Genomic DNA, 22,488 nt, shown 5'->3' on the forward strand with positions numbered 1-22,488 from the left:
GACTACATCAAAGTAAAACATTTTCACACAGCAAAGGAAATTATCAACAAACAAAAAGACAGCCCACTGAATGAGAGAACATATTCATCAATGATACATCTGATAAGAGGTTAATATCTAAAATTCACAAAGAACTTACACAACTCAACACCAAACAACCAAAATATTTAATTAAAAAATGGGCTGAGGACCTGAATAGACATTTTTCCAAACAGGATATACAGGTGGCCAATAGACATAAAAAGATGCTCAACATCACTAATCATCCGAGAAATGCAAATTAAAACCACAATTAGATATCACCTCACACCTGTCAGAATGGCTATCATCAATAAATCAATAAACAACAAATGTTGGCGAGGATGTGGAGGAAAGGAAACCCTCATGCAGTGTTGGTGGGATTGCAGAATGGTGCAGTCACTGTGGAAAACAGTATGGAGTTTCCTCAAAAAATTAAAAATTCAACTGCCTTATGACCCAGTGATTCCACTTCTGGGAATATACCTGAAGAAACCGGAACTACTAATTTGAAAGATATATACACCTCTGTGTTCATTGCAGTGTTATTTACAATAGCCAAGATTTAGAAGCAGCCCAAGTGCCCATCAGTACACGATGGATAAAAATGCTGTGACACATTTACACAACAGAATACCATTTAGCCATAAAAAAAGGAAATCTTATATTTTGCAACAGCAGGAATGGACCTAGAGAGTATTATGCTAAATGAAATAAAGCAGTCAGAGAAAAACAAGTACCATCTGATTATAGTGAAATCTAATGAAAAAAATAAATAAACTAACAAAATTGAAACAGACTCATGGATACAGAGAACAGACTGACAGCTGTCAGAGGGGAGGGGGCTTGGCTAGCTGGGTGAAAATGGTGAAGGGATTAAGCAAAAAAAAAGTCATAGACACAGACAACAGTCTGGTGATTAGTAGCAGGTAAAGGAGGTGGGGGAGTTAGAAGATGTTAAAGGGGAGATAAACAGTGCAGGAAAGACAAGAGGAGACTTGACTCTGGGTGGTGAACATATAATACGATTTACGAATGATGAATTGTAGAATATACTTGAGAACTATGTAATTTGCCCTGGCTGGTGTGGCTCAGTGGATTGAGCACTGGCCTGTGAACCAAAGGGTCACAGGTTCAATTCCCAGCCAGGGCACATGCCTGGGTTGCAGGCCAGGTCCCCAGTTGGGGGCACATGAGACACAATCACACATTGATGTTTCTTCCCCACTTTCTCTCTCCCTTGCCCTCTGTCTAAAAGTAAATAAATAAAATCTTTAAAAATAAATAAGTAAATAAAATGGCTCATAAAAAAGAAAACTATGTAAGTTTATTAACTCATGTCACCCCAATAAATACAATAAAAAATGAAACACAAAAAAGAAAGTAATTTTTAAAAGAAGAAGTACTTGTAAGGGTGTGTGTGTGTGGTATTACAGAAAGGAAGAAAGTATTTCAAAACAGAATTATCTGGTAGGTTGTGTACTGCTGAGCAGTCTAGGTCATCCCACAATTGAATTTCAATGGAAGAGGTATTTTTCTGCCAATCACTAGTCATTGAATAGGTAAGTATGAAAAACAAAATAACAGCAATTGATTGATGAATCATTTAAATTAGTAAAAAAAGTACTTTGTCAAAGATGGCAGATTACACACATGCTTCTATTTCTAATTTATTTAAAATACCCATAGAATCAGGGTATTCAAGGGCAAATGGTGTAACTAGGAAGGACAAAGGAAATGGGAAAGGAGACATTGTGAAGCAGGGGAAAAAGATGTCAACCTCTGAACAAGTGGCAACTCAATTATCAGAGTGGAGAAATTTGATATTTAGGTGTCTGCCCTCCAGAACGTTGAAAAATTGGAGGCTCCAAGTATTGTCAAAGGTGAGAAACAGGTGAGAGCTAGAAGCAGGGGATTCAGTGGAAAATCTGTGTAATAAGTCACACATAGACATTCAGCTCCCCACATCGATGCCTTGCAGTGGATGGTGGAATGAAAATATTGAAAGGTGCCCAAAGGATTAAGTAAAAGTCTACACATTGAACTGTGAGCTAACAAAGGCTCTTCCTGGCCTGTTCAGCTCTAAAGAGCCTGCAAGCACTGATAGCCCAAGACAGGCAGTGAACTGCTCCTTGAGACAAGAGCTGTGGTGATAACCTGGGAGTTCCCAGGGAAGATGCTGGCTGGTCACCCAGTTGCCCTACAATAAAGCCCATAGTAAACAACATGCGCCAATGCCCATGAACCTTCAAGAAGGATAGAAAACCATCCAAACAGAAGGAAGGAACTCTTTGGGAACATAAATAATGGAAAGGACAAAATGAAAAATATTTGCACTACAATATCCTTAGCAAGATATAAAAACATATTGAATCCATGAATCAAGAATAAGACACAATTTTTAAAAGAACATTCAGACAAAAAGAAGAGCTCATCGAAATTAAAAATATGATAACTGGAAGAAAATATTCAGTCCAAGGGTTAGAAGATAGAGCAGAGAGAATCTTCCAGAAGTAGAAGAAAAAGATAAATGAATGGATAATAAGGGATGAGTTTCGGAGGCTCGGTACTGTTGTCCTGTCATACCTCTACTGGGAGTTCCAGAAAGAGGAGGGTGAATAGAAGAGGAGAGATTATGAAAGGTAATTCTCAGAATTGAAATACATGAATTTTCAGGCTGAAGGCAACACCAAGAACCCAGCAAACTAAGTGAAAAATTACTTGAAACAAGGCACACCATAGTAAAACATAAGGATACCAGGGATAAATAGATCCAAAAACTTTCTAACGTGGAACAAAAAGTCACATAAGTATGATATAACTAAGGGGAAGCTGAAGAAACACACAAAATAGAAAGTCAGTAGTTTGTCTAAGACCTTTAAACTAAGAAATAATGATCCAAACATATTATTTAGAACAAGACTTCAACCCCACACCATGTATATTTATTACATTGTTTGGCATGGGGACTGCCCTGTGCCCAGTAAGATGTTCAGCAGCATCCCTGGCTTCTACCTATGAGATGCCAAATAGCAATCCTTGTCCCCAGTCATAATAATAAAATGTCTCTATACATTGTCACATGTCCCCAGGGGCAAAACATCTGCACTGAGTACAGCTGATTTAGAAACATGAAAATCAGTGATAGAAAGACAGCTAAGAGGGTTGGAGGTGAGTGCCTCTGCAGGTGGACCCTGGAGGTCAGGCAGAAGAGTGCCAGCTCCCCCTTGGAGTCTTGTAGTACTGCTTCACTTTTTTTTTTAACTACAGATATGAGTTTCTTTGTGAGAGATACAATTTGTCTTTTAAAGAAGGCAACATCCAAGCACCTATATTATTACATGTGAAACAGGAATGCTTTCCCAACTTTTTTTGCTAAAATTATTTTTTTTAGTAACATGACACTGAATTATGTGAATTTTCTCATTGTCTCAGATGGTTGGGTGAGGCCCCAATGCTGAGAACAAAAGGTATTGCCTCCACATTCTGAGGAGGAATTCCAGACCATCTATGCAAAATATGAGTGAGAGAAATGGGCTGCTCTTTAGAAGTACAATGAGGATTTTCTAGAGGCGAAAGCCCTATGCATTTCCTTTCCATCCAAAATCATGGAAGGAAGGAAGCATTGCAAGAGAACCACTCACTGCTGGACATGTGTCCCCTGGAGTTTGTGGGAACTGTTGCCTAATTCTTGCAAGGAAAAAAAATCTACAAGTAAAAGGGTGTGAACTGCCTATTACTGCAGAGTAAAGAGAGAGACTTCCAGTGGGTGTGGCCTGCACTTCCAAATTTTCTTGGGTTAAGGTGCCAAGCTTTGCCTTTGGATAACTAGGTGTCCCAAAGGTAACCAGGCTTGGCTCATTTGAAAGGTACCCACCCAAGAAGACAGCCTACAGGATGAGTCTGGATGCAATGTAAGAACCTGGGACCTGTGAAAACTGAAGTCAGGGGAGGGGCTTTACACTGGCCAAGGAACTGGTACAGGGGCAGTTCCTTATTGAAAGAACCCACAAAGAACCCACAAAATCATCGCACTAGAGAAACAGCCAGCATTTGGGCATCAACACCAGATTACAACTGTGCCAGTCAAGTAAGACTTCCTGCCCTTATCTAAAGTTGGGGAAGAATAAAGCAGAAAAAAATATGCCTCCTGGCATAGAGGAGATGACAAGGGAAACTCTCAGCCTGGACCCTCTAAGCACAAAAGTAGGATTATGTGTAGGTTAGGGGCAGAAGGGCGGGCCAGTTAGGAAGGTTAACACAGTGTTCACTTGTTGGTCAGAGGTAAAGAACCAGTACATGGATGGAACTGGAGAGCATTATGCTAAGCGAAATAAGCCAGGCAGTGAAAGACAAATACCACATGATCTCATCTTTAACAGGAACCTAATCAACAAAATAAACAAACAAGCAAAATATAACCAAAGCCACTGAAATTGAGAACAGGCTGACAGTGACCAGAGGGGAGAGGAGAGGGAATTTCAGGGGAAAGGGGTGTAGGGTTTGCAGGAACAAATCTAAAGGACACATGGACAATAACCGGGGGAGGGGGTGGAAACAGGAGGGAGGTGGGGAGGGCTGGGGGGCGGGCTGGGGGGTGAGGCAGAAAACTGTGAACAACAATTAAAATAAAAAAAATTAAAGATAAAGAGCCAATAGAAAAATACATATGAACCTGTTTTCTAATGACCTCCCTGCTTCTCTTTGGTATTTAATCCCACAGGTTTAGCCTTCGCAATGTTGGCGGCTGTGCCTCCGGTGTTTGGCCTGTACTCTTCATTTTACCCTGTTATCATGTATTGTTTTTTTGGAACCTCCAAACACATATCCATAGGTAAAAGCTGATACTTGATATTTTAGTACCTTTCCTTTTGGATTTCTAAGTTTTGCAATGTGCCAAAAAAATAGTGTTTCTTATTAGAACATCTGCTTAATAATAACTTGCTTAATAATATTAATGCTGCTTAATAATATTAATAATAATATTAAGCAATAACTTGATTAATAACTTACGGCATACCAATGGGTGCTTTTAAACATATACTCCCCCCGATATTTCTAGAACTAATAGCTTTCTCATAATCTTGGCATAATGAAAAAAAGACAATTTCATTATGTAAGAAGAGCAATTGCTAAAATCTGTGGAAATAAGTGCTTTAGTTCATAAATTTGCTTGCATCTGGTTTTTCTTTCTATTTATTTTATTAGTGGTACTTCAAGTTCCTAATTACTGTACATGTATTGCACTTTCGTCTAACTTTAGGCTCTGAATTGTACATGGATTCCCTTTAGTGTATTTAGTATCAGATTTATGTGGATTATGTAAGTGTTGGTGCTGCATGAGACTGCCACAGCAAACACAGGCACAATGTTTCAGCTGTCCATTCCTTGGTAAGAAATACCCCCCAAATTTAGCAGCTTAAAACAAGAATCATTTTATCATGGGTCACAGCTCCTGTGGGCATGATCTGGGAAAGGCTCATGCAGGCAGTTCTGGCTCAGGGTCTCATGCAGTTGAGAGTCAGAAGGGAGGTGGGACTGGAGTGGCTGCAGGAAGCCTGCATCTCTCTCTCTCTCTCTCTCTCTCTCTCTCTCTCTCTCTCTCTCTCTCTCCCTCTCTCTCTCTCTCTCTCTCTCTTTCACCCTCTCCTTTCCCCCTCGGTTCCCAGTTCCCCTCTCTCCCCTCTAGTCTCCCCTCTTCCTTCTCTCCCAGTGATCCTAACTGGAGCTTTCTCACACTCAGGGCTCCTGCACAAGCAAGTGTAACAGCTCTCTGATGAAAGCTGCATCACCTTTTGTTTCCGAGCCTCAGCAGCTGGCAGTATCACTTCTGCTGCATTCTTTCCATTACCAGTAGGTTTTAAGTCCTCCCAGATTCAAGGACTGAGGATTAAGGATCAGTCTACCTCTTATGGGGAAATGTCAACATTCCAGAAGTCTATAGGATGGAAGATACCATCATAGTAATTTTTGGAGAATACAGTCTGCACACACATTGTTTACATATGAACGACACGCAGTAGTTTAATGCTTACAGAGAGTAATGCAACTTTTATTTCAAAGATGAGTTATTGACTTCACCTGTGTTCTCTAGCGTACTGGCAACAGTCACATCAGAGACACTGAAAATGATTTCCTTGGTTAATGCTTCATTTTTTCAGGTCCGTTTGCTGTTATTAGCCTGATGATTGGTGGTGTGGCTGTTCGATTAGTACCAGATGATATAGTCATTCCGGGAGGAGCAAACGCAACCAACGGTACAGAAGCAAGAGATGCTTTAAGAGTGAAAGTCGCCATGTCTGTGACCTTACTTTCAGGAATCATTCAGGTAAGACACAGATGGGGAAATGGGTTCTCATGTGTTCATTTCAGAAATACCTACTGAGCACTCTTGGCTTGTCTACATATTGGGTAGAGGCAGTCTGCAAGAACCCAGAGCTCAGGGTTCATGGCACTCAGGAACACCAGCCCAACTAACCATTTGCCTAACTTGAATGTGCATTCATTAGGAGCTAGCAAGCTTTGGCTGGGTGCTTCAGAGATCCCCAAAGCAAGAAAAGCTTGAAGCAGGATTGGTTAGTGATAGGAATAGGGCTTCTCTTACCTACTTGGAAGGAACAGGAAATGACATTGACAAAACATGTCCCCAGTTCAGAGGGACAGGGAAAGTATGAGTGTGCCCAATGCTCTTTGGGACTCCAAGCCATTCCAAACCTTCCAGTGTTTTTGTACAACCGGTGGTTGATTTGTTAACCTCTGAACTGCTGCAGGAGCCAAGTCTGTAGTGTTAGAAAGTGTTCTGGAAAGAAACACTTTCACTTCCAGAAATATTTTGTAATATTTTCTGATGGCTTTAACTCCTCAATCTATCATGTGATTTATTTGTTTCTTTGTCATTTAAAAAAATAGTTTTGCCTAGGTGTCTGCAGGTTTGGATTTGTGGCCATATACCTCACAGAGCCCCTGGTGCGTGGCTTTACCACGGCAGCCGCTGTGCACGTCTTTACCTCCATGTTAAAATACCTATTTGGAGTCAAAACAAAGCGGTACAGTGGGATCTTTTCAGTGGTGTATGTAAGTAAGCAACTTGCTGATACTAGTTTTTCCTTCTTTATTTCCCTCCTTCTGTATCTCTTTTACCTTCAAGGCCCACTTTTCTTTTTTTCGAAAAATTGTAACAAAATGAAAAGGATTTAATTATTCTAAAGCTTTCCTGAAAAGAGCACTACAAAAGGAATTAAACCTTAATTTTTACTATTTTTTATTCATGTGTGATACTGCCTACCCCACAAGGAAATTTTCGTTAGGTCCTAATTTGGTGGCTACACCTTTACCCCAACTAACTAAAAAGACAGCTTTTTACTGAGACAGAATTACGTTCTCTTTGGGAACTAACAAATAATTTAAAGGCGTTATGGGAGAACCTAGCTCTCTCAAAAATGCTTACTCTTGCAGGCAAAATAAAAGTCTATAAAAGATTTAACTAACATAATTAGCTAGTTTAATCTAATAAAATATAGAGAGAGCGCCTTGCGCCCAACTCAGAGAAAATGTAAATTCTTTGTCATTACATAGAGAACAGTGGTAGTAACTTATATGTGAAACTGATCACAAATTCTAAAAATTTAGTATTTTTTTCATTGAGAGTATTATAATTAGCAATCAATAACTAAAAACCCCTATCATGTACAGCTTTAGAGCTACATGTACAGTAGCTCTAAAAACCCCTATCAATTTAGAAACCAAAATAGCTACTTCTAAGTAACCTATGGATAAGGGACATTTTTAAATAATTAGAACTAAATGACAGTTAAAGTACTACATATAAAACTTCAGAGATACTGCTAAAGCTATTCCTGGACAGGAAAATTTATAGCTTTTGTAAGTATTTATGTGCCAGACACTGCCAGGCACAGTGGTGTGTGAGCAGATGTGGCCCTTGCCCTCTTAGAACTTACAAGTCCATGGGAAAACAGATAACAAGTCATTAATTGCATAAATATGTAATTAATTATATATTACATTCAATGCTGTGAAAAAAAGGCACTGACTACCATGAAACTTGAGTAGGGAAACCTTTAGATTAGGGGTCTAGGAAAGTCACTTTGAGTCCATTTAAATCGAGTCCTTGATGGATTAGAATGGAATCAAACTGTAGGAACCTTCCCCAAATAACTAACTTCTTCATGTCCCATAATAGCAGGTAACATGTCTCTTTCTCTGAGATTTCTCTGAATGCCTTGTCACACAGGGACTAGAACAGACGAGCACCTGAGTCTGCTGTGAGTGTACACTGAGGAAGCAACTTGTGTGGCTTGGACTCAGGGGTGACCTACTTTCCCAGAGTCCAGATGAGTACTGACTATATTTAGGGTGCTGAGATTGCAACCCTAGGAATAATTAAATGGCTTTAACTCGCCTGGGCATCTTTTCAAACTTCAGCACCCTCTTGCCTTCAAAGCTCACCTGATTCCTCTTTCATCTGCTAACAGTGATTTCACTCTCTCTCAGCTCTTAGAGGCCTTTCTATGTATTAACTTTTGGGTTGTTTTGCTGGTGTCAGTCCCTAATCTTTCCTAATGCTTACTCTTCTGAATTTTATAATACTACATTGACACATTAGCATATCAAAGAATCCTATGAGATTGTTGGATAAGAATTACAACTTTAAAGTTGTATGAATAGGTAAGAGGGGCTCCTAACTGGAAGCTACAAAGAGTGAGATTTCAGCCTGAGAACTTCACTAGCACTGTCCAGTAGTGGGATGGCTGGTGTGAATGAGTGAGCGAGAGCATCTCTGTCTACTTAGAGACCACTGCTTGATATAAACTCCCAGTGTTCACTGTGTTGCAGAGTACAGTTGCTGTGTTGCAGAATGTTAAAAACCTCAACGTGTGTTCCCTAGGCGTCGGGCTGATGGTTTTTGGTTTGCTGTTGGGTGGCAAGGAGTTTAATGAGAGATTTAAAGAGAAATTGCCGGCACCCATTCCTTTAGAGTTCTTTGCGGTAAGTCAATTTTCAGCTATTTCTCTGAGAATGTAGAAGTGGACCGGAGGAACAGGGAGTTAGACCTTTTCCTCTCATTTCTGCCAAGAGAAGGTTAGAATTTGCGAGGGGAGCATTTGCAAATACAATGACAAGAAAGAAAAATCATAGAATGGATGATTCTTAAAATACGGGTAAAGACTATTCATAAATATTTTACTGTGAATTGTCTGTGAGTAATGAGATGAGAGAATTTTCTTCCTCAGTATTTTTATTGTCTAGTTATTTTACAATGAACACATATAACTTTAACAATCTGGAAAAAATTGAGCTGTTTCAATTCTGAAAAGAGCAAAAGACAAAAGTTCCCAGACTTTCTTGGTTCCTGGCACTCCTAGGCAAAAAGAAATATCTAACAGTTTCATTCAGTGAATAGTTAGGTTCAAACAACTTAATAAATATTTGTCTAACAACTTAGGAACTGTTTATTAATATAATGCAAATAAATTAAAATAAAATATACACTTATTACACTGCTAAAAAACCACAATATATTAATGGGCTGTGTGCAGCTGACAGACACTTCACAACTCCTCAAACTTTGGAATCTGATGGGCACCACTCCCCTCAGTTTCTGTTGACTTTGACTGCGTGGTACTTGCTTTTTACAGCAGCAGCCACTGATGCCCAGCTTTTCAAAGTAATAGTGTGATCAACAGGTATGTAGTAGGAACTGATGTGGAAACTATGAGCTGCTTCAAACCAAAGGTCTAACAGATGTCACTGTTTTCCTTGAAAGTTCTATTCTGCAGTATCCTGGTGAGTTCCCCACAGCATCCTGGAGCACCTTGGTGCATGATTTGGGAACCATAAGGATAAACAATAAAAAGCATAGGTGTCCAACCCAAATTTAGCCAAAAGTTTGAGCCACAAAACCTAGGGGCCAATATTACGACTCATAAGGAAGCCAGGCCCTTAGATCCTTCTCTGAGCTTCCGTCTGCCTACATCCCAACAGGACTGTTTCAAAACCTGGTCTCTCACTGGGGCTGGGCACAGAGCTCCTGCTTCCTCTGGGAGGAGAGCAAAAGGTTCTCAGCAAAGGAGACAGGCAAGCCCTAAGTGTGAAGTAAATGACAAAGATTGCCCTTCCTGGCTTGGTCCTGGCTTGGTCCTGGCTCTGGCCATTTTCCATTGTTCCTTTATGTTTCGCAGGGCAATGGTTCTTCAGAATTTTATCATTGTAATTACAGTGTTTTTACATTTCTTATCTAAGTTCTCCTCAGAGCAAAGGAAACAATAAAAAATTTTTTAAACATTTTGGAGTTTTGCATTCTATTTCATAATATATTTGCGTTCATAGGAAAGCAGGGTGTAAATTATTTACCACTGCATGAAGTTGATGCTCCAGAAACTTAAGCCATATTCATCCTGTGGATTTGAGTATTCTGGGCCCCACTGAATACGCCCCCATTTCAGAGGTACAATAAATACAATTGAGTGCAACACACATAATTTCCACCAACAAAAAAGGGGCCGGAAGCACCCGTGCGCTTGGTCTCCAGGCTGCAGTGTCCGATAAGCTTACCTTGAACAGGGCTCCCTGCAGCACCCACCCTGCAAGGGGCCTGCTTCCTTCCCTGCACAGCCCAAATTCCTTCTCTCCGCCACAACCCACTCAGGGTTCTACAGCTCTAGTTCTTAAGGAGGAAGAAAATTGCTACCCTTCCTCCTGTTATTCCTCTCTTCTTATAGCTCACTAAGGATTGTACTTTACACACTAACTAAATCTATGCCCTGACAATCCAGGAAGCCTTATGTCTGGTGGGATGGGCACTTTCACTCTGACCCTGATTGAAATGAGGGAAGGCAGCTACAGGATGCTCTAACCACACACGGTGCTGCTGTGTGGTGAACAGGGGCGGCAGGGGGATGGTGGACCCAGACATAGATTTTATAAGGATCCACTCTCATCGAACCATTCTCATAATACAGACTTCAGTGGCCTTTATTCATACCATGTTATCAGAGATGCATTTCGCCTGGCCCACATCAAAGCCAACTCCTGAAAGGTTTTATGGCCTCTTCTGCTTGCAGGCTAGTAGCCAAACGCCTCATCATGGAACAGACCAAGACAGAGAGAAACAAATTCCAGGCCACAAGGAAACTGTGGAGTCCATTTTAGTTTTGTGGGGAGACTCATTAGGAGAACTTAGAATTGCTGGAAGCTAGATACAACTCTTCCTTTCAAAACGGAAAGTTAAAGCAAGAGTAGATTTGGCTTGGCTAACAAATTATTTGAAGTTCATTTTTGTGACGTTTGGATTTTCATGTATAAAGGACACTTGGGTTTGTGTGTGTTTTAGGTGGTAATGGGAACTGGCATTTCAGCTGGGTTTAGCTTGCATGAGTCCTACAATGTGGACGTCGTTGGATCACTTCCTCTGGGGTAGGAAAACAGTTTTATGTCATAGTATGACTTGAATAACTGATCTGTTATGCCATCTAACTCCTGCTTTAGTATTCATGTAATGAACAAACCTCTTTTTTTCTACATATCACAAAGCTGAGGGTTTAGGAATGAGGTTTGGTGGTTTTTGTTGTGTATTTGTTTTTTTAGTGTGTGCATGGTTTTTTTCTTTTTTCTGATAAGAAACATTACATTTACCATTTAATCATTTTTTTTCAAATATTTTATTTATTTACCTTTAGAGGGGAAAGGAAGGAGAGAGGAAGGAAACATCAATGTATGGTTGCTTCTCGTGCATCCCCTGCAGGGAACTGGCCCCTGTCGGAAACTGGCCTGCAACCCAAGCATGTGCCCTGACTGGGAATCGAACCGCAATCGTCTGGTTTGCAGGCCCGCGCTCAATCCACTGAGCTACACCAGCCAGGGCCCCATTTAATCATTTTTAAGTGTGCAGCTCAGTAGTGTTATGTATATTCATAGCACTGAGAAACAGACCTCTGGAGCCTTTTCATCCTGCAAGTCTGATTCTCCAACCCACCCCCAGTAACTCTCCATCTCCCTGCCCCAGTCCCTGGTAACCTCCATTCTACTTGTTGTCTCTATGAATCTGACTACTATAAGGTACCTCATACAGGGGGAATCATATAGCATTTGTCTTTTTTGTGACTGCCTTATTTAGTTTAGCTTAATGTCCTCAAAGTTCATTCATGTGGTAACATGGAACAGGATTTTCTTCCTTTTTAAAACTGAATGAAAGTAAACAGTATGTATGTACCAATGTCTGTTTATTCATTCACCATCAGTAGGGAGATGTGTTGCCTCCACCTCTTACTGTTGTGAATGGTGTTACCGTGAACATACCACAGATATCTTTTCAAGACCCTGCTTTTGGATGTATAGCCAGGAATGAGATTGCTGGATCGTGTGATAGTCCTGTTTTTAACTTTGTGAGGAACCAACCTCCAGGCACTGTTTTCCATAGTGGTTGTACCATCATACAGTCCCACCAGTAATAGCATGTGGTGTTCTGTTCTGTTTTGTTTTGTTTTGTTTTGTTTTGTTTCCTATTGTTTACACATGTTGGTTTTTTAAACCTCTCCTTGGGTGACCAGGAATTAAGAGCAAAAAGACCTAAATCTAGCCTGCCACTTTCATCTAGCTGTGTTACCTTGGGCTAGTCACCTATCCCCTCAAAGCCTCAGCTTCCTCTCCTGCCAGGAAAGCATGGTACCTATCTCAAGGGCCATGGAGAGCACTTCAGGACTCACGTGCACCCAGCAGTGAGTGTAGCACCTGACTCACGCTGCAGTGTTCAAGACATAGTAATTGAAAGTTCTGTGGTTCATCTTTTCTAGTTTCAAATCGTATCTTGCTTCTTGCTTCATTTTTTTCTTTTCTCTAACTCTTTACATTTTGTACTATTCTCTTTATTTGAAGGACAAGAGTGACTGTGAGCCTCTCCTGGCCTCACTCTGTTCCTCTCACGCACTCTGCCTGTCTCTGTGTCTCTATCTCCTATAGTATCTCTTTCATCACTCTCTTCTCTTTCCAAAACAACCAAGTCATACATTTGCCCAGATGTTGTAGAATGACAGAACCTGGCATATTCTGTCAGAACTTGCCTCTACTCCCATCTTGTGGGAAGTACAGGGAGCAGGAGTCGCTCTTTAAGAAAAAGTTCACCCCCCAGAACAAGTGTTGATGGAGGAAGCATGCGTGCTGCTTCAAAACAATAAATTGCTCTCATGAACATGTTGCTTATGATTCAATTTAAAGGTATAACGTGGTATAGTAATGCTTGCTGTTCTATTTGGACTTGCAATTATTTCAGTTGCTGCTCACAATAACACTACTGACAAATATATACATTATCCCCATTTTACTGAGAAGAAAGTTTATTTATTCTCATTTATTCTGCTTGTGTTTATTGAGTGCCTATTAATGTGCCAGGGGCACAGCAGGTAAAAGCAAAAGCAAACATACAAGTTTGTTCTCAAGGAGTTTATTCTACTAGGGAAGAGAGACAGCAAATAGTAAGGAGAGCCATGAAGAAAAGGGAAGCCAAGTAAGGGATAGGAGGGGCTGGGGTTGCTGTTCTCAGTAGAGTATCAGAGAAGGTGACATTTGAGAGACATGAATGAGGTTTAGTGACTTTCAGTGAGTCCCAGCCTGGACGCAGAGCTCAGTCTTCCGATACTCAGTTGCGTGCACTTTCCATTACCTCACACCTGAGTCACTAACATAATCAGTCATGTGATAAACATTGGTCTGTGACTGGAACCAGGAGATAACCTTACTGAATAACCAACTACAAATAATTTGAATAAATTATTCAAATGTTTATGCTTAGACTTCTTTTAAAAATCTACGTGCCACCATAATTTCTACCTAATTCTTTCCCTATTACATTATATCCAAACATGCTTTTCCTTCTAAAAGAGCTAGGTTGTTTTTTTTTTTAAATAGTATTTTAGGTTTCTGTAACTTGGCTACTCGGAAAGCTTATCTTTCTGGAATTTTGCCCCAAACCAAGCAGGAAACAAATAATATCTTCCTACCTCTCTATATACAGGGTAGGCAAAAGTAGGTTTACAGTTGTTCATATGGGAAAATATATAATAATTAATAAATAATAATACAAGAATAAACTGTTTTGCCTGCTCACAACTGTAACCCTAAACCTACTTCTACCCCACCCTGTATAACCATACCGTTCCAGTTAGCTCTGAGTCTTATTGCTAAGTAACAAACAGCTCCAAAACAGTGGCTCCCAGCAACAATTTTTTGCTCACAATTCGTCTGTCTAGGCAGAGCTCAGCTGGTTCTTTTCCTGGTCTCATGCAGCTGCCAGTTTCTGAAGGTGTGACTGGAGGATCCCAGAGGGCTTTGCTCCATATGTGAACCCTCAGCCAGCAGGCTGGAACTGCTGAGAGCTGGCTGGCGTCTTCTCTCCACATGCTGTCTCCAGCAGGGTAGACAAACTCTTTCCATGGTGGCTCGGGGCAGGACAGAAAAGCAGAAGGCACCTGGCCTCTTAAAGCATTCACACAACTTCACTTTTTCCACATTATCTTGGTCAAAGCAAACTGCAAGTTTCAGCCAGAGGGGAAACAGATTCCGCCTCTACCTGGGAAAGCAGCACATACAAGGATGGCAGGAATTGTTGGTCATATTTGAGAGCAAACTACCACACTTATTAGCGACACACACATAAATATATACACAATAGGTTCCAGAAAGTGACAGTTGACTAGTAAAGATCACACTTGTGGCAATATATCCCATCTCTTGGTTTACTTTCCTTAACTCATTCCAAAATAAATCCTTTTCTCAAATTCTTATTCCTCAGACCCAAACCTGCTTCCAGGCCTTCCCTCTTGGTTCACTTATATAGCAAAGTACAAGGGAAATATATACATTTTATAGTTAGATAACCCCCTAGGTTTGACTCCATGTGCCATCTTGGGCAAACTACTTGACATCTGTAATCATTCATTTTTTCACCTATAAACTGGGATAATAATGGTACCTATCTAATAGGATCATTTTGAGGACAAATGAGATGACATTAGTCAAGCATATAACACATAATCCAGGTTGTATATATGTTATGTTTCTTTCCTCTTTCCCTCTCCCTTTCCTTTACCCCAGGACTTGAGACATCCCCTTTTGTCACTGTGATATGACATAGTAAGAGAAATAGGCACAGGAAGGTGGGTTCTTCATGGTTTTTGTTTATTCAGTCGATGAGCTGTTTGACCTTGGGCAAGTTGCTTTACCTTCCTAGGCCTCATTTTTCCCGTCTGTAAAATGGCCATTACGATGGTGCCTACCTTACAGGGCTACTGGAGATAAATAAACATAGAACTTGGCACAGAGGAAACACCCAATAAATGATTGCTATTGTAAGAATAATAATATTGTGTATTAATTAATTAATTGCTGTAATTGTTATTACTTAGCCCAATGCCTTGAATTGGAGCAGGTGGCTTTGAAACCTCTATTGCTGTCTCCCCTAGACCATTCTAGGGAATCCCTATTTTTTTCCTTTAGGACAAAGTTTTCAACCCGTAAGAATGGACTGCAAAAATCAGGTTGCCTGTTTTGGGGCTTCAGGAGTCACACTTTTGGCTCCTTTTGACTCCCAGGATTCCCAGATGAGACCCAAGGAGTAAAATTTGTTGCTGCTCCTTTCCCACGTTAGAAACTCACCTGGGATCCTGGGAGGAAGCAGAGTCCTTCCGTGAAATAACAAGGAAGGGCAGTGAGAGCCTGCTGTAGCATGCTCCAACAGTACTTCTGTGAGATAACCCTTGTCCGACACCCTCCCTGCCCTCAGACTTTGGTTCAAATGTCTTGTGGCAACAGACACTTCACTGACCCTCTCTTCTTCCTGTTCTGTGTCTTACTTACACCTACTGCACAGATGCCATGAGGTATAGGTTACTCTTTTTCTAAATAAACCAGCATCTGATCTCTGCTGATAACCCATTCACCTGGTACCTGGGGTTGGGGCCTGGAAAGAACCTCTGTGTGTCCAGGAGGGCCCTCCTTTTTGCCAAACTAAAGAAAACAAATATCCAAGCATTGATCATCTCCTTTGCAAATAGTCCCCCTCTAATATGCTCCCCTTTAATTGCATGTTTTTTCCCTAATGGCCACAGCACTTGTGATAAATTCCACTTGATCTTTCAGGCTTCTACCTCCAGCCAATCCAGACACCAGCCTCTTCCACCTCGTGTACGTGGATGCCATCGCCATAGCCATTGTTGGGTTTTCAGTGACCATCTCAATGGCCAAGACCCTGGCAAATAAACATGGCTACCAGGTTGATGGCAATCAGGTAAAAGCCATTCATTTCCTGCAGCTGTTTCATAGCAATACAATCATCATACTCTGTTAGGAAAGGCAGATGAACTTGATTTCTCTGTCTTGGTAGAAAATTTTCTAAGATGGACGATGGATAAATTTGAAGTATGAATTTATTCAACACTATAATTTTTCATAATTTATGTATATTTGATCATCAGAACACTGAGGTACAGAGCCCAACCTCACCTAATAGGCAGAGGTCAGCTACACAGGTGAAATATCCAGTCTGAGGTTTTCAGTTTATCATACTCCTATTGATGTTATCACTATTGTCTTTTTTTATTTTTTAGTTGCATGTTTCAATTATGGTTGCCATTCAGTAGATGTTATCACTTCTTAAAGCTCACAGATTAAGAATAAAATATTTCCCAGAACCACTTTTACTCCACAGGAAGGCTCCTCTTTGGTCATTAATCTTGGAGTATGTGATTCATAACTCACCCTCCACAGTAGATTCTTTGTCGCCATCTTTTATAACATAGCTCGAGGTGAGGTATTTAATCCGGATGCCACTAGCTATCGTTTGGGCATGACAATGTCTGTTTTAACAGGCGGTGTGTTTCTAAGAGGAGCCTAGATACTCCTCATTCATGTGACACACAGTGATCCAACCAGGACGACCAGAAGTGGCCCTCAGCGCAGGGCTCACTCACTGCCCCGGGAGGACACTGGCATGGACTCCTGGCACAGCACAGTCTGGCGTACTGTACCTTTCATTTAAACAATAAAAATATGTTGTCCCTTTTGTTGTGGTTCTTTTTTAAAGCATTATTTATTTGTATAGAGAGTGTTTGGGCAAGAGGGGCCTGAGTACAGCATTTATCTCCAACATTAAAAACTCCAAGTGCTTCCCTGCACTTTGAGTTATGTAATAATTCCTATTTTGAGCTCATACTAAACAAATTCTTATATTGGAAAAGAGAATGAAGGTACAACCTGTACTGCTGAGAATGTGTATTATGTGGGCCATCACACTTTTCTGTGTAAGAAATAACTGATTTCTTTTGTGCCTTGTTTCCACGTGGAAAGGAGCTCATTGCGCTGGGACTGTGCAATTCCATCGGTTCACTCTTCCAGACTTTCTCAATTTCATGCTCCTTGTCTCGGAGCCTTGTTCAGGAGGGAACTGGAGGGAAGACACAGGTATGTATGCCACTGGCCTGTCAGGATTTGGGTGGTAATTACATTTTAATGCCTTGGTTCTACTCTGACCCCCAAGCTACTCTTTCTGAAGAGCCATGCTCCAGTGAGCTGCATGGTGAATCAGAGGAAGGTATGATTGATTAAAGCAAATCATAAGGAGCTAAATCTATAGGAAAGATGTCTACTGCCCAGTTAAATAAAAAAATTATACTTGCTACTAGTAAACCTCCAAGTTGAGACCTAAGATGTTAGCATGAAAGCCTGGGAACTGTCTGTGTCAATGGAACACTCTGCATTGATGGAAATATTCAGTATTTGCCCTATCCAATATGGCAGCCACAATCCACATGTGGCTCTCAAACACTTAAAATATGGCTAGTTCAGTCAAGACCTGAATTTTCAGTGTATTTAATTTTAATTTTTTAAATGTAAATACTACATGTGGCTAGTGGCCACCACATTGGACAGCAAAGTCTTGTCTGTAGTCTTCAGGCCCTTGTGAGTCTCAGATCAGCACCAGACATCTCCTTTTCCCCATTCCTGGCAAGAACATTTCGGTCAGGGTGTTTAAGCATTTCAGCTTCTGTTTAAAAGCTGTAAGAGGAACTAGAATTTTGGAGAAGTACTAAGAACTTACAGGTTTATGTAATGGTTTGAGTGACTTGTTTGAATCCATATTTTCTTGATCGTCCCACATTGATTATCAAAAGACTCAGACCAACCTATGCCAGCCTCTTACTCATCTCGTAAAAGCTCCTTCCATGTCTTTTCTTACTCAGATTGCAGGTTGTTTGGCCTCGTTAATGATACTGATGGTCATATTAGCCACTGGATTCCTCTTTGAATCGTTACCCCAGGTGTGTAGCTTGGACTTGGTGTGAGATTGTCCATGTGTACAGATTTTGCTGTATCATTTGTTTATATTCTGGGGGGGGGGGGCGCTACTGTCTCATAGGTTTTTACTATAACCCTAGCAGGGTGGTTTGAAAAAGGTCCAAGACTAAGACCAGGATCCTGATCTAAAATCTACTGGTCCCTGGGACCTTGGGAAAGCCATCTCACCGTCTCTGGGTCGCAGATAAACTGTCAACTGGCTGACCTCCAAGGTCCCTTCTCTCTTTGATCTTCTCTGACCTTATACTTCCATTTAAAATCTGATATGGCCTACACCCATAAGACATTGTTTTACTGATATATTTAATCTAGAAGATATTAAAAATAATATAGAGAAAATCATAATGTAGAAAGACCATGGGTGAAATAATTCCTTGAATACCAAGTTTAATTATGAACCTCTTGACTACCATGCAGGTTTGCTGCTAGAATATAAGCCTGGTTTTCCAAGGCCTATTTTAGCTAATCAAGTCCTGAAAATCCAGGTGTTCATGGCTCCAAATGTACCATCACTGCCGCGTAGGAAGTGAGTGGGGAGAGGGCGTGGGAGGGCAGCAGGAGGACAGTGAGGAGCCAGCAAAGGGAGTTCTTGGACACAAGAGAAGAGGCAAGCATGGATGTGCTGTATTTCAGGCTGTGCTGTCTGCCATTGTGATCGTCAACCTGAAAGGAATGTTCATGCAATTCTCAGATCTCCCCTTTTTCTGGAGAACCAGCAAAATAGAGCTGGTAAGTAACAAAGGTCACTGTTAGGTGAATACGTCATAGCCAACACATGGATTAGTGCTGATAAAAATGCGAGAGGTAAGTTAGTGCAATCAGTTGTTATATGCAGTATCCGGTTAGGCAAAATTAGGTACCGTGTGTGTACATGTGTGTGAGTGTGTGTGACTCTAGGAAGTTTTTAGCAGGATTCTACATAAATCTTTCTGTCTTTTGTTCAGACCATCTGGCTTGCCACTTTTGTTTCCTCCTTGTTCCTGGGATTGGACTATGGTTTGATTACTGCCGTGATCATCGCGCTGATGACTGTGATTTACAGGACACAGAGGTGAGTGCACAGATTGGGATGGATGTGAGTGTCCTGCCTGAAATGGCAATGTTGACTTTAAACATATTTGTCGATAGACTGTGAATGTCTTAATTGTGGAGGCGTGCTCCTGGAGTCCAGGATCAGGCACATGGTGTGTTCTCTGAATGCTTATTGAGGGAACCCACCCAGAAAATCATCTAATATTTGTACTGTATATTCTAACTCACAAAGAAGCACTAGCATCTGCATGCTAAGAAGCACCAGGACGTAGTACAAGATCATGGAATGTTGGCTCAAAGACCTTAAGACATATTCTGGCTCTCAAAGCTCTCTGACCTTGGACAACTCACTGAATCTCACTGGGCCTCAATTTCTCAAACAAAACTTAAGAAAACTTCTTTGGTAACGAGATTTTTGTTTTCTCCCCACCCACATCAGAGATTCTTAGAAACCACAAAAAATAAAAATAAAAAACCCTCTTCTTCTACTTTAGAATTAGAGTAAGAAGACAATTTTACCTGCTGAGTGGAGTGAGAACTTGAGTTACATGTGGCATGACTTGAACTCTGCATGATTCATTTTGCCCTCAGGCTTAATGCCTGAGTATTTTGTCCTGACCAGGTTATTGGTGTGGTATGGTGTGTATGTGTACATTTGTATGGTATAAGTGTGCCTTTGCATTATGTATTGTGTGTATTTGGAGGGTGTGTGTCATATGTAGTGCATGTGTGGTTAGTGTGATATGAGATGTGTTTGCTGTATGGGTGAATCATGTATGTTGGGGTTGAAGTGAAGGGCATGTGTGGTGTGAGGTGTGTGGGAAGTATGAGGCTTGGAATGGCACTGGGAACGTGACATATGTGGAGCCCTTCTGCAAAGGCACTGTATAAGGATCAAATATTTCTGAGTTTACTAGCAAATCCATACATGAAATGTGCAAAGCCTCATGTTTCCATTACATACTGGGTCTCAGCACAATGCTATATTTTAACACACTCACTCTCTATCTTCAGTCCAAGCTACAAAGTCCTTGGACAGCTTCCTGACACAGATGTGTATATTGATATAGACACATATGAGGAGGTAAGACCTTTTCTATCATTTTAAATGGTTGTAAGCTGTGAGCATGTGATGTAACTGGCTAACTAATTTTATTTTCACCTAGGACAAAAAGTGGGAGTGAAAAGAAGGGAACTGTAGTGGTCAAAGTGAAAAACCTGAAAAACTTACTGCCTGGATTTGATTTTGTAGTTTGTACTATACCATACATTAATTACTCAATCTCCTAATATTTATTTTTCCTCTTTTTAAAATGAGGCTAAGTATTTATTGTTTGAATTAAAGTATATATTTACAAAATCCTAAAACTGAGAGGATAGTTTGTATGTGCATGATTTTTTTCTGATGCATTTAAACTGGTGGTAAAAATATTAATACTAACCATGTAAAATACAGGTTTGGGGGCTATAAAATTCTCCTACTTCATCTTTAATGGTTAAAATTAGGGCTTAAAATTTCCTTGATTTTTGAATGTTCTTTTCTCATGTGGAATCTCAAAGACTTTTGCAAAATCTTTTAAAACTAGTTTTGTCTGTTTGTTTTGTTTCTTGCTTGGGAAGAAATTCTCAGTCTCACTATAAGGTGTTAGGAAACGAGACTGGTGTTAGGATTACTCTCCTCTCCTTCTTCCAAAGAACTATATGCTGAATTACTTGTTTCCAGACTGCATCATGGAGTTTGAGGCTTCTTGATAAAATATTCACTGTATTTCACTTGGGTTCATTTCAATTCTTGCCTTCACTCCATGAATGAACCCATACAAACCTGTGCTCACTTTATTTGCCTGCTTCCCACAGTCTAAATATTTTTCAGTCCCTTTTCTTTCTGTTTTATGATAAAAGTGAAACATGGGAAAATTCTTGAATGGGAAGATGTGCATTTTTAAAGGATTTCTTCTTAGTACTCCTTCCTCCAGAGCATGAGTGGAGTGATATTATTTTATCCAAATAATATTAAGAGGGCCCTTAGCAACCTCTGCATGAATTTTCGAGTTGGAAGCTGGAGTCAACTGCAGTTTTGATTCTGAAATATTTCCATGTGTTAAATTCATTAACATTTTGTTTCTCAGGTAAAAGAAGTCCCTGGAATAAAAATATTCCAAATAAATGCCCCAATATATTATGCAAATAGTGACTTGTATAGCAGTGCATTAAAAAGAAAGGTGAGTCACAAGATATTGATTTTATACTATTTCTCTCTATATATACATGTATATGTAACCTTTTAAAAACATTTTTAAGAAAAAGAAGTGAAAAAATAATTTTAGATTTCTTCTCTTGAAATTGTATGGGTTCCTTTGGTCATGATTAGAACTCAGCCTCACACTGTGTAGCATATAGGAAAACCTCACAGTCAACCCATAGAGTCTCTTAAATATCTCTTAGAATCTGAGAAATTTAAGCTTGAAAAAAATGCTACTTTAAGTTCTCTTTAATACTTTAGCTTCAGGTTGTGTTGAATCAAGACCAGGAATAAGAAAGGGCACTAATGGTCTTTTAAAGAGGGAGTCACTCAGCTCAGGGCACCTGAGGGCAAAGTAGAGAAAGGGTTGGGGTGGGTAACCTGGGGTAGAAAACCATCAAATGGGGGAGATTTAAAGATTAATTGCATTTGTGTGAGTTCCCGGGAGCCAAGAAGTGTTTTTGCATGATTGCTTTTCTGTAAAGACTGGAGTGAACCCATCCCTTATCATGGGAGCAAGAAGAAAGGCCATGAAGAAGTACGCTAAGGAGTTCGGGAATGCAAACATTGCCAATGCAACCGTCGTCAAAGCGGTGAGTGGTCTCTTCAGTGTATGTTTCCTTCTCTCCCAATCCACAGTGGCCCCTGCCTTTACACAGCATGGAGTCCCTAAGATAAGAAAGTTTAGAAACAATATAACTGTTCTTTATGTATTAAAGATGCATGATAAGCTCAGTAATGAGAATGCTTCTGAAATAAGTAGTGATATGGGCCCAGGAAAACATTGTTCTAAAAAATTAAAACCACTTAGTACTTTAATAAATTTTATCATT

The 22,488-nt window shown here is 40.3% G+C and overlaps 1 protein-coding gene across 2 annotated transcripts in view; it reads left to right on the forward strand.

Annotated features, from left to right (window-relative positions):
* SLC26A5 (solute carrier family 26 member 5) overlaps positions 1-22,488 on the forward strand; it is a 59,963-nt gene that overhangs the window by 31,581 nt on the left and 5,894 nt on the right. For both annotated transcript variants that reach the window (XM_037057083.1, XM_037057084.1), the window contains 13 exons: positions 4,742-4,852; positions 6,180-6,346; positions 6,928-7,092; positions 8,872-9,024; positions 11,369-11,451; positions 16,168-16,315; positions 17,374-17,487; positions 18,267-18,344; positions 19,015-19,110; positions 19,326-19,432; positions 20,428-20,497; positions 21,543-21,635; positions 22,141-22,248. In XM_037057083.1, coding sequence (XP_036912978.1) covers positions 4,742-4,852; positions 6,180-6,346; positions 6,928-7,092; positions 8,872-9,024; positions 11,369-11,451; positions 16,168-16,315; positions 17,374-17,487; positions 18,267-18,344; positions 19,015-19,110; positions 19,326-19,432; positions 20,428-20,497; positions 21,543-21,635; positions 22,141-22,248 — 1,493 coding nt within the window. The remainder of the gene's footprint in view (positions 1-4,741; positions 4,853-6,179; positions 6,347-6,927; positions 7,093-8,871; positions 9,025-11,368; positions 11,452-16,167; positions 16,316-17,373; positions 17,488-18,266; positions 18,345-19,014; positions 19,111-19,325; positions 19,433-20,427; positions 20,498-21,542; positions 21,636-22,140; positions 22,249-22,488) is intronic.

This window comes from Sturnira hondurensis, unplaced genomic scaffold (assembly GCF_014824575.4).
Source record: "Sturnira hondurensis isolate 20B ecotype Veracruz unplaced genomic scaffold, ASM1482457v3 Scaffold0009314, whole genome shotgun sequence".
NCBI classification, from domain to species: domain Eukaryota; kingdom Metazoa; phylum Chordata; class Mammalia; order Chiroptera; family Phyllostomidae; genus Sturnira; species Sturnira hondurensis.